This window comes from Vanellus vanellus, assembly GCF_965231255.1.
Source record: "Vanellus vanellus genome assembly, chromosome: 1".
Taxonomy (NCBI): Eukaryota; Metazoa; Chordata; class Aves; order Charadriiformes; family Charadriidae; genus Vanellus; species Vanellus vanellus.
In genome coordinates, this window is record NC_138905.1 from 131,164,872 (window position 1) to 131,178,288 (window position 13,417).

At 35.1% G+C, this 13,417-nt stretch overlaps 1 protein-coding gene across 1 annotated transcript in view; it reads right to left on the reverse strand.

Moving 5' to 3' along the window:
* The window catches only part of IL1RAPL1 (interleukin 1 receptor accessory protein like 1), a gene marked incomplete at both ends in the record, with an annotated part of 677,390 nt that extends 666,337 nt beyond the window's left edge, over positions 1 to 11,053 (reverse strand). The window contains one exon of the mRNA XM_082498507.1: positions 10,972 to 11,053. Within this exon, the coding sequence (XP_082354633.1) occupies positions 10,972 to 11,053 (82 nt within the window). The remainder of the gene's footprint in view (positions 1 to 10,971) is intronic.
* Between the last annotated feature and the right edge of the window lie 2,364 nt (positions 11,054 to 13,417).

The window sequence follows — 13,417 nt, forward strand, 5'->3', positions numbered from 1 at the left end:
AATTATACCAGCTCGCAATTCTGATGAATTGTTTCAAAAAATGTTTAACCAACTAGAATGTTCTGTTATTGACCTTTATTCAATTTCCTAGAAAAATACAAAGCTTAAAATTTGATTTTGTCTCTCAAATTATAAACATATAAATTATATTTAAAACATTGCCAATGGTAAAAATAAACCTACGATACAAAAAAGTGATTTTGTTGCCAAATGCTTAAAGTGGCCTGGGGCAGTCAGCAGAATGAAGCAGGGCATTCACTGGTCTCCAGGAGGCCCCTTGTGAAATCACAAGATGTGCATTAGTCCCTCCTAGAAAAGGCAGGTGAACTCCTTGTCATACTTGGCTCAGCCTGTTTGAGTAGAAGGTGCTCATAGTTTGACGGTATTGCTCCATGTTTTCCATTTTCCTTTGCTGTGCTGCACCCAGGCAATCACATATGCAACAGGTTAACAGCATCTCTACAGGCTTCACGATCCCTGGGGAGGAATTCCGACTTCCCTCATGGCACAGATACCTATGCATACATACATATATTTTGCTTTCTTCCTTGTCCGTCTCTCTGTTTTGCCTTCAGGATTCACTTTGGATTATATGGCCAATGACTGGGAGCAAAAAATTTGGAGTTTCAGACAAGTTGACTTGGTACTTTTAAAAAAAAAATAGCATTAACAACAGCTTTACTTCAGGCTGTGCTCATCTTATCTGGACAACCCATGTACGTTGCTGCTTTTCTTGGAAGTTGTTGACTTTATGGCCTGCTCTTTAAATTTTCATATCCCAAGTCACTCTCTATTTTCTACCTACTATGACAAACCTCATTAAAAAAAAAGATCACAGTGAATTATAAAAAAGTGCATGAAGGTAGCATTAGCCTAGTATTTGCCAATTACTTTTCTCATAATAAAATACCATGTTTCTTGTATTAACAAGGATATTAACTATGGCTAAAAGTGAGGTGGCAAGGCAATGGTAAAACACACACTACATACACTCATTTTTCCATGTAGCTTAACCCATGCCTCAATAATTGGCTTATGTTTCAATAGAGTTTGAACACGTTTGTAATCTCCAAGAAATAAATAATCTTACTGTGAAAGAAACTGAACATCCTGAACGGATATCAAGTAATTTTAAATAACACCACCTCCGTGTAGGTAAAGTTTTAGAACGTGACAGGAAAATGCTTTCAGGTATTTCCTTGGTGTGTCACTACACCGCATTAGAGCAATTCAGAGCTACCATCCTAAACACGCCACAATTTCCACTGGGCAATGAGACAACCCACGATAAGAGAGATGTTTAGGGAAGTTCTAATCTGGAAAAATTAAGAGTCCAGGACTACAGCATGTACATATAGCCTCTAAAAGGTTTGCCTAAATTCCTTAAAAAAATAGTTTAAAGAACAGTCCTGAAGTCATTTAATTCAACTGCACGCAGTCCTGAGCAACCTCCTGTAGCTGACATTGCCTGAACCAGGGAGGTTGTACTAGGTGATCTTAAGAGGTCCCTTCCAGCCTAAACGACTCTGTAATTAAAGTTGGAATTATCAACTGGAACTATTTTAATTGGAATTAAAACTGATTTAAAAGAGAATAAAAATTGCTCCTTTTTGCCAAGGATGAAAAAGAGTCATTTGTGGAAGTGGGCTACTCCAAATGAATTTGCGGATTGCTTCAACACAATTCTCTGCTTTGCATCTGCACACTCAACGGTTTCCTGAAATGAGTTAAGTGTTCAGAGCAAGGCAAGAAAATTACAGAAGCACTCATCTTTCAACTAACATAACTGCCGCAATTTACCATTATAGCAGTCTGATAATTCTCCTTATAATTGCAAAAAAACTGTTTTGAAAAACAGATAAAAAGATAAATCTTAAAGTAACGACGGACGTCGGGCACTTTGCATTTGAAATAAAGACCGTAACAGCAAAAAACAAGTCTGAGCAAGAATGGCTGAAGATTTCAGTACTGCAATCTAAAGGACGACCTTCTCTTTTCATGCTAAGCTGCTTCCCATATATCTCTGTATGCAGCACTGAGAGCACTTTCTCCCTCCGTCTTTCAGAAAGAACAAGTCAGTAAGTATTTTAACCGAGGACAGATTTCATCAATTTTAATTTGCTTTAAGTTGAGCAACAAAACATATTCTAATGGGCAAAAGTTATTATCATAGCTCTTATTTCTACAATATTTAACAATATTTCACAACTGCGTACACTTAAATAAAAGAGGCAAATCTATCAGATGGCCATTACTTGTCCTTGCGGTTTTCTTGTCTCCTTATTCTCCACAGTCATTATTCTACATAAAATTGACAGCGTAATATTCAAATAAATAAATCTTCTGCAACAGCTATTTCTGATCAAAGGTCACTTGTTCTTTTACATCTTCTAGGCCATTTGCCAACAGATGCCAATCAGTGAAACAACTGCTAACCATGCCCCAGGGACAATAAGGACTGTGGAAGCAGAGAGTCATTCTAAACAGCTACTAAAACTCAGTGACCGAACTATGTAAGAATATCTAGTACTGTCCTTTTGGCTTTAGATTTTGTTTTGTCTCCTTTACTATCGTTAGTCATTTCTTAATATGTATTGCACACTATAAAACATTGACCCTTTGCTACTGCACAGACAGTCTTTTCACATACTGTGATATTATTCAACATCTCTCAGGACTCTGAGAAGTACCAGTATGGATCCTAGCAACAACAAAAGGTCATATAACTATTTTTAAAATGCCAGCCATCTTGTTCATAAATGCTCACAGGACAAGTAACAGTTACTGCTTTCACAGTGTCTCCAAAATAAGTAACGCGTCACAAAGGATTTATGCTTACAACGCAATTGCTCCTTATCGCCCAAGTCCTCTAGCAGCACAGGATTGTGTTTGTTTCTTTCTTGATAATACAGCCCCCAACCCCCTATAGTAAAAAATCCACATCATTGCTGTTCATCTGACATATCGAACAGTATCCTTAGCTTAAAAAAATAGAGACGATTGGAGCTGAACCATCCCCATGGCCAAGCATCTGTTTAAGCTCACTAACAAAACCGGTGTTCTTTCCCAACAAGATTATTCTTCAGGGGTTTTCAAATGAAAACTATACATCGAAAATTACTCCATAGCAATGCAACGTATACAACACACTGTAGCTAAAGAAACACAAAGTATTGTAAAGGATTATTCTTTTAAAGAAAAAGACACACTTCCCCTATACAGTTGGCATAAACAAAAACACACGTTCAAAGCCATATACTAAAGGAACCGTCTAATTTCCTGAATATGCAAAATGTTACTAAATACGTTAATTTTTAACTCCTACTTTCTTCCAGTATTCCTCGATTCACAAAAAGCAAGTCATGCCTTTTCTCCTAACAATAATCAGGTGGTATTTTGCCTTCATAAATGAAAACAGAAAGTGAAGATCATATCAAAAGTGTCATAAATGGCTTTGCCATAACTGGCTGGAGGATGGGGACGTGGATGCTTTTGCTGTCTAAATAAGGTGCTCAAGGACACTAATTGCTCTTTTAACATCCTGGTACCACGTAGAAATATCAAGCCCTAAAACTTTTGAGTGGGCTCTATTCGTTCCAGGAGGCCTCACGGCTCTGTCAGATGGAGAGCAGAAGTTCAGGACAGAGAGTGCAAGGGCTGAAGGAGGCCGAGCACTCACACAGTCTTCCCATCTCCAGACCATCTACACCTCCCTCCCATAACACCATACACCTCCCAGGCATAAGCAATCGTTCATCCCAGCTGACCCCACCACTATATATTCAAGGGTACTGTTGTTGAAGATTTCCTTCTTTAAAAGAAATGTGCAGGTAAGAAAGCAAATAACACACACACACACACACACTGACACACGCTATACAAGGTGTATACCTTGTAAGTAACTAGGCAAAATCCAAGAAAGTGGATACGTCCAGGTAATTCATTCTTCAACTATGAAGAGAAGGTATTAACGCTTAAAATAAAACTTACTGATTTCTACTACACATTAAAATGGGGAGGAACATCCATCTTTAAATTGGAACAGAAACAGTGCAAAAAGTAAATGAAAACATCTTATATTCTCAGGATAAAAAGCAGAAGAATATTAGTGTTCATAAAACCAATACAGAACGATCTAATCGATCAAAACCTAAGCAAGTTGCCTGAGAATGAACAATACGGATTTCTGTTTATGTCCATTGTGGGTTTAACTGTAAAGGTTTCCCCTTATCTTTCTCTCTCTTCTCCCTCAAAAAGAAAAAAGTTTCACGGAGTTTTCCCCATTCAGTCCCACAGCTACAACCACAAAGACAACTGCATGTTTATATGCCAACTCAAAATGACTTTTTTGAAACAATCCTCATATGAAATAAGGTTTACTTCTTAATCAGGTCATGATGCAAAAATATTCCCATCCCCCCAATGCAATAAGAAAGGTACATATATCTTTGCTTAGGACTGATTTTCACTATACTTTTGCTTCTTGTCACCAAACAGAGAAACAGAAAAAAGTTTTCATAGTAATAACAGGAGTCTCAATTGTTCCAACTTAAAAAATACTTGCTTATAGAAGTTAATCCTGTACATCAGATAGACATAGACAGACTCTAAATATTATTTCAGGTTCTGTGTAACCACACAACAAACCACAAGGCTCATCAATTAATAATGGAAAACTAACACTCTGTAACAGAGTGAAAACAACAGCTAGGGGTCATTAATATCAATTGACACCAACTCCTATGGCTTACAAGCGGCATATCCTTTAATTGCTGTAAATGCTTTGCTCCAAGCTCAGTGTACTTGCAGTACTGTATATGCGAACGTTCTGCCTATAAGTTGTATAAGAAAAAGAACAAGAGATATATGTCTATTTATTTCTTTTTTGAACCATCTGATTACTATTCAGGGCGTATCAGATCCAATATGACATTCATCAACTAATTACCTTTTGACAAGAATCCAAAAAAAAAATACTTAGGCAATACACAGCCAGAATTAAAGAGAATGGCACCACTGAAGGAAAGACATTAAGAAGAACAGGGTGATTTATGTAGTACTATGCTCTTAGGACACCAAGTCTCACCCAGAAGGGTTAAAAAAAATAAATAGATGAAAAATACAGATACTGAAATACTGGGGACCAGACCTCTGCTAAGCCTCAGCACTTAATTGTATGTAATTTCTCAAAGCATTTTTGCCATGTAAGCTGGATTCTAGATAGATACTTTTTTTTTTTTTTTTTTTTTTCTGTAAAATAGTGTCAAATCAATTATTAGGTACAAACACGTAAACTAAATTCAAAAATTCTTCCTACTGAAAAGAGTTCTCAAAATGTCTTGACTTCTGTAGATATACTCCTTACATATAGCACAGGTGAAGAATTTCCATTACATGGATTTTATTATTTTATTTTATACATTTTTTTTAATAAATTAAGTTATCATTATGATATTTATCATGAGGTGTAAAATCTTGAGCTTGTTGATGTTAAGGCCTATATTGCACAGGTCACATGTTCCTTTCCAGTTAAAAAAATGTTTTTGAAAAGGACAAACTGTCTTGTTTGTGCAGATATATCCCTAATATCTCTGATATTCTTCTCTAAAATATATGTATTCTTACATGAGAAATAATTCATAAAAATTCATAGAGTGACATAATTTATAAAAATGTCCACTTATAGTTGTTAAACAGTATGGAATTTGTCAAACAGAATAACAACTTGAGACTTTTAGTATATATTTCCAGTCTGTTCCTCAGAATTCTACTAGTTTTAGAACCAAAAAACCCACCGCGAATTATTTTTATCTAGTTAAATTTCTTATTTTTCAATTCAGAAAAACCAATGTTGCAATGTCAAAGCTCTTTACTTCCTTTTTTCATAATGTTGATCTTCCATACAAGTACAGCTAGAACCACCCATACTCATTCATGATAGCTAAGGCGCAGAAATACTAGACATTAAAAGGAGAATGCTATGTGAAAAAATACATCTATAGACTTTAATCTCATCATAATGATATGAAGGTTTTCATACATATCCTAACAACCTATCATTGGAAAGATTGTCCTTCCACTTAGATTATCCATCATAAAATAAATTTAACCTAGAAAAGAAAATTTCCATTCGCAATAGCAGAACTGAATACAGAATATTAATCAATTAACTCATAATGCATAATAATCTGTAGTAAAATAGAGAACTACAGACATTAATAACAACTTTCACCTGATTGCTATTAGGTAATGCGAGTGTATAAAAAGCCACTACACTAACACCATCTAATTATACTGACCAAGTCATAATTCTTCATGCAATTACATCTTTTTACATACTTTCCCCCCCATTCTCCCTTTTAACAAATTTGGTTTTTAACAAAAAAACACTTTATTTCCTTTGTATATTCAGCATCCTTGGAAAAAACCACCAGATGGCAACGCAGTGTTCAAGTATTTTACTTAACATACATGTTATAGGGACAAAAAAATCTGTACAGATCAGCATGAGGCTCTCTTTCCTAACCTAATTACTCTTTGATGAATATTAAATAATTCATAAGCAAAAACTCTTCACCACAAGTAAGTGATCAAATACCACTCAACCTGAAAAGAACAGACTTTGAGAAACCTACGTTTCTAAGGATGTAAAACCACATGGCTAAAAAAAAATATCTACAATTTAATTCAAACTGTGAAAGAGGATAACTTCAGGAAAAACCACCGAAAGAAAAACATTTAGAAGCACATTACCGTAAAGTTCTCAAAATTCTACCATGGGCTGCATTGAGCAACAGACACTCAGTGGACTGCACAAAAAGTAAATCTACGCACTTTTTAGACATATTGTAAATTTATATGAAGTTCGGCATCATGCTAAAAAACAGGCATTATTTCCTACACTTTTGAGGTTTAAGCCAATTCCAGAAAAACCACGTGCTGAACAAATCAAAATATGTAGGCTTTAAGTATTTATTCTTCCTTTGCATCAAGCATGACATGGTGATCCGACAGAGGAATTGCTTCATGGAGCGAGATGCTTTGAGATACTTCAAAAAGCCGAGAAGTAGTGCAAGAGTCGGCTTCCCGTTGAGCAGATCACATCTGATATCCATTGCGTGCCAAATGAAAGTTCATCTTTGCAGTTACTGTTGCAGCCTCTGAAGCCTCTCCAGAACTTTATGGAGGCTTCACTGATTACTTAAAACACCCAGTTAACAACCATTACAGCTACTCTGAAGTCAGTGGCCGGAACAGCAAAGCTTAAGGCAAAGGATCTTTTCTTTCTTGCTTGAGAAGGCATTATAACTTGTAGGTGTTGTGCATTCAACTATAAATGACAGGAGAAGTTTAAGTGTGCTTAAGTCTAGTTTAGCTTTTGCATGTGTGGATATAGGAAGAAGTTTCTTGCATCATTTCTATTTATTAATGGCATTGTTACAGGAACTGCTCATCCAGCCTTTCTTTTGTAACAAATACAGTTACTGCATGCTCTAAATGTAAAACAAATCCATTCTATGTTAAAGAGTAATTTGAAACTGTTCATCGTATTACAGAAATGATTTAAAACATTAACTGGAAAAAAAGCCGTATCTTCTGTCAGACAGAAACAGAACCATACATACAACATAACGTGTTAAACAGGTACTTCACACAGCTGTGAACAAGCTGATTTAAAGCATGTTTTCCTGCTAATGTAATAAATACATAAATAATAAAAATAATTAATTATTTTTAAATTAATACTGTTCCCTTTATACCCTATGTTATTACATTTTACTGATTAATAGTACACAGTGGTAGAATGGTAGAAAGATTCAAGGACTGCCTTTAAGTAATGTCATTTAAGTGCTTTGCATGATGACAGCTCTCATGATCAGAGCTTTAATGCAATGCAGCATAACCTAAGCTTTCTCTTGCAATGTTTTTCTTAATCTGTTTTTCAATCAACCCAAACAAAGACAAGAATACAATATCGACCCTAACTGTTCAAACATATAGCTAATTATTTGATATAACTTCAGTCTTGAAAGGCAATAGACAGTTGTAATTGTTATCCATTTTTAGAAACGAAATCAGAATTTAAGCCTACATTATTCCACATTTTTGGCATGCTGCGAATCCTCACTGATTTTCTGAAGGTAGGTTTTCGTGTTCTTGACAGATTACACAAGTGGCTGGAAATGTATTTCTACCAGACGGAGAAACTCACACTTTTATTAATCACTATCTTTTCAGCACAGCTGATAAAAAACTTATAAAAGAAGAGAGCTGAAGTACTCCAGCAGGAAAAATCCAACTGACAATGTAGAAAAGACGTATTCCCAAGGATAGAACTCTTTTTAACATAAAATACTGAAGTTAAATATATAAAGAACACAAGATTTGTGTTTTCAGGTTTGGTACTTAGAAATAAGCTCAACAAAAGTGAATTAGAAGAAATAAGTCACAATTAGGACAACTATTTAGCATATTAACGCAACAACTTCTTTACTTCTAATACATTCCTTTAATTCGTAACAGAGAAGGAAGTACATAAAAGCAACAAATCTCTAGAAGGTGGATACTACTACTCCATATTTATAATCATAACATCTCATAAGTATAAAAATATGCCAACGTCTTTATTTTTCTGTTCAGTTTACTTTAATGCTGACACTTCAAGGACAAAATGAACTCACAAGTAGAACTGACTAAAGAGACCGAAACCATGTCCTCACCATCCTCTGCCTCACGTTAACATGTTCACGTAAAACCGAAGTTCTATTTTTCAAGTTGATTTCTTTTTCCTACTTCCAATTATACATTGCACTAGTTTTAGGAAACCATTTCTATTTTCACAGTACAGGTAACTGAATCTTATTTTGCTAAACTTCTGTTAAAGTACATAAAGTTTTCTTTGTAGACGCGCTTCAGGATTACAAAATAGGCCACCTAAGCACCCAAGGGAGGACAAAACCAAACCAAACCAAGCCAAACCAAACCAAACCAAACCAAACCAAACCAAACCAAAGAACAACAGCACCAACAAGAACAAAACAAGCAGCATGACACATGTTATTACATTCCACCTACTTCTGTGGAAGTTCTACAAGTCTGAAGTCACTGAACAACACAACCAAAGGTAGTAGGATCGGAGATTTCAGTAAATCAGAGATTTCTCCTTTGTACACACAGTATGACAAACAGCTCTCTTGGTGACACAGCTAATTGAAACTATATACAGGATAAGCAGATCTCAAGCGAAAATGTCAAGAACCCCATGTTACAGTAAGGTATGATCCAAAGATTTCCATTACAGTTTTTCCTTTTTATTACAGCATCAGTATGAGAACATATTCTACACATCTTAAAAGTATCATATGCTCTTTCTTTTGCTGGACATGAATTATATTACTTTCCCAAACAGAAGTTAAAATGTGTATTTACCACTTTTCCTTGCATTGCTTAATAAGAGGAAGATGACACAGGAAAAAATGATGAAATCAAATGCAAAGACAACTCAAGTTCTCATTATTGTCACATTCAAACAACAGGTATCTGATGACTGACTATTTATTTAGTTCCTTAAAAATGGATGCTATTGTAAAAGTTACTTTGAGATGAACAATAATGTTTATATTAAATTTGGATTAAGGGGCCTCAACTTAAAGCTTACAAGTATTAAATCTTAATTAAATAGGGCAACCTCAGCCAGACACATTCAAAGGCTATCTATGATATCTATCTAGGTTTCAACATCACATTACAAACACATCAACCCATCACCAACTCCTCTGCTCTGCACACAGTGCATATATTCCAGTTAAAATAACCCCAAAAATATTTTAATCTCAAGTCTTAGTTGAGGAATACCTTACTTTATAGTGGTACTGCTTATTTTCCTTCCCTCCATCTACATTTGCAATCACTAAAATATTGGAGATATAATCAGTTTCATAAAGTTGTTACAAATATACTTTAAGCTGTTCCCCAAAATGTACAAAGACCTTTGTCCTCCCTAAGCACCAGTTTACAACAACTACCAACCAACTCCAGTTGGAAACAAATATAAAAAGAAATCAGAGCCAGACTTCTGAAACAGTACAACAAAAGCTACCTAAAACATTCTAATGCCAAAAGGAAAATTACTAGTAACAACAAACCTAATTAACTGATTCCATCAACATGGGATTAAGACTTCCATTAAGGACTTGGTGTCCTTTAGTGCCATAGAGCAAGATACTTCACAGTAGTATCCTATTTTTTTTTTTCAATATCCATTGAAAAGTGAAAAAGGGGAAAATTGGAATTTCAGGGTGACAGACAAAACATGAACCCAAACCCACCCAACTGTCTCAGTAATAGTGTTCCCTTTATTTACATATGAAGATAATTCATCTTTAGTAACAGTATGAAAGATGTTTGGTAAACATGTCACCCTCTGCTTGGTTTCTGAAAAACTGCCTGTATTTTCTTTGCTGAATTAAACTCTTCAACCATGTATCAGGTAGCCCTTTCAAAAACACATTTTGCTGTTCACTTTTCATGGTTATTAAATTTAATGTGCTTGATATATTTGTTGTATTAAAAAAATCAGTACCCTAAACCAAAACTGCATGATCTTAATTTCCAAGAGATTCTTCACCATAAACTATAGTCAAACAGATAAATCTAGTAGCTCACATTAACAACACTGACTGCAACAAAGTCGTTTAAGGAAGTTAAAAAGTTCTAGGAATAACTTTCCTTCAGTAGATGAATTGTGACACTGATTTCACATTACATATCAGATTTTAACATTTTTGTTTTTTTTTCATCAATTTCACATGACACAATATAGTCTAAAAATATACAGAAGCTACTAACGTTTTCTGCTGCAGAATTTGAAATCTTCTTAACTATGTTCCAAACCACCATAACAACATCTTAGTATCTACTTGCACTCCTTTCCAAACCGTATCATGACCACAGAGATAAGGATTTACTTACCTGATCCCCTTTTGGTCACAACCTTCAAGCTCTGAGTTAGAGTAGCATACAAGAGAATCAAGTTGGGAATAGGAGCTTTCATCTTCTGTCTTTCCGTGGTTGCTTCCTAGAGTTCCAAAAAGACGAAAGAAACACTGATTTTATATTGGTGCTGAAAAAACCTTGAAGTAACTAATCATAATACTGTCATTGTGAAAAAGCTGAATACAGTGTTTGTGAGCAATTTAATGCACCAAAACTGATCTATTGTTCCTGAAAAAAATACATAAAATAAAATCACCATAAAACAAACACATGCACGCACTACATTTAACCCTGGAGCACTAGTTCCAATTCTGTCTACATATTGAAAATTCATTGGGTCCCTGTTAAAACTTTCTAACAGATCTCCTGAATGAAACGAATTTGATCAACTTATTCTATGAAAAAAGTGTGATCTTTTCACTAAACCTGCAAAATAACACCTAGTTCTTTTTTTTTTTATTATTATTATATAAGCTGTCTCTGCCCCCCCGACAGGAAAAAAGAAAAGAATGCCCTTCTTCATTAGTTTTCCTTCCATTTATTAATTCTGCAGATTGAGCACAAGATTCACAATGCAATGAACAACTAATTAAAACCAAATCTGGTCGTCATCTTGGTAGCAGCGAAAGGAGAAACCTAAGAGTGCACCAGAAGAACCAGTAGAGAGTCCTGTAACTCTCTTTTAGATGACCTGAAATTCCTTGAGCACGTTCAAACTAACGTATTTACTGCACTAAATCAGAAGCGAAAGTTATTAGGATGGGAGAGAGGTGGACCACAGGTTGTGACAAAGATATGAATAAAAGTTTTGCATTTCTATTACTTGCGTTCTCTGGGGATTAAGTGGTATGAGCAGCTGGTGAAAGCAGGGACTAAACGTTCTGTTAATTCCCCATATAACTAAGACTGTGTCATATAGCCGTGATGATTATCAGCTTTCTTCTGGAATGGTTGATAGGACTAACGTCTCACATTTCAGTGTGTTAAAAGGGGAAAGGGAGGCCAAATATTCTGCCTAGTCAAGCTAGACACTAGAGTCCATCTATGCTATCTATACTCATTATAGCATTTTATGCAAAAATATTCTTATCTAATGGGGAAAAAAAAAAAGGGCTGCGATCAACGGTTCTTTAATATCATAAACAAAGATCCAGATGAAACCAATGTGGTTTTGATATTGACCTCTGTTAATCACAGCATAGTACAGCAACCGAAAAAATTCTCAAAAGGAACCACATAGTACAAGCTTTGATTTCAAAAGAGACCATGGATCTTTTGCACTTTCATTGACACTCAGGTTACTGAGTACCCAAGACATTTTTTTGAAAGCAGTACCTTAAAATATCTTCATCTTAGAAGAGAACAGGTTAGAAATAAGAAATAGTGGGGGTGTGAAAGAGCACATTATGCGAAGAATTACTTAAGCAATGATGACTTCATACAGAATCCATCTTACAGCTTTATGTTTCAAGACATTTGAGAACTAAGCGCAAACCTACTGCATTCATCATTATGACTTTATTAAAGATGAGGGAGTGAGAGAATACAATTTGACAACAACAGTTTGTGATATCTTATTTTTTATAACATTATTTGTACTCCCCGAGAAACACACAAGCATTAATATGTTTCCTCATTCATTGGCTGTGAACAAACATTAGCGTCATGGGCAAAGGACTATCATTTACCTATGTTCATGTGCAACTTCAGAAAAGTTAGGCAAAAGATTTCTTATCAATGTAGAAATTAAAATATGAAATATGGGATTTCTGTGAGTTAAATTTAGTGCAATGCTAACATTTTCAGTTAGGTTTAAAATTTAACTAAGTACCATGACCACTGGCAGTTATAAATAATACAGATCCTTAGAATTTTAGAAGCTAGAAATGAAGGTTAATTTTCCAGGGGCGCAGTGGGTAGATATCACAAAGTGTTATACCACATTTTACTGCAGACCTGAGTCAAGCTTTCTGAAATCAAAATCTCATTTCTCAGCCACTGCACTAACTGATGCCGCAGGAAATCCTGAAGTTGGTATCTTCAGCCTCCAGGGCACTAACAAGAGTCAGCTCCTTGCTCTGTGTGAGCCTAATAAATACCATCCAAAGAACCTCAGGATGATACTACGCAATTACAAATTCACTAAATAGGTTCTGACTGTGAAAGCAAATCCAAACACATCTTTTTTGACCATACATCAAAAGATGATATCGCTGATTACTGTGAAAGAAATACAAATATATACATACATACATTTCCATATATGTATATGTATTTATGTATTCATATGTATTCTATGATTCTATAATTTATACATATTTTTAAACCGTGCAGTAGCTATAAAGCTTGAAATTGTCAAAGAAAGCCTCAGAATATCAGTAAGAAACAGTTTAGTCAACTAAATCCTTCTTTCGCTCCATGC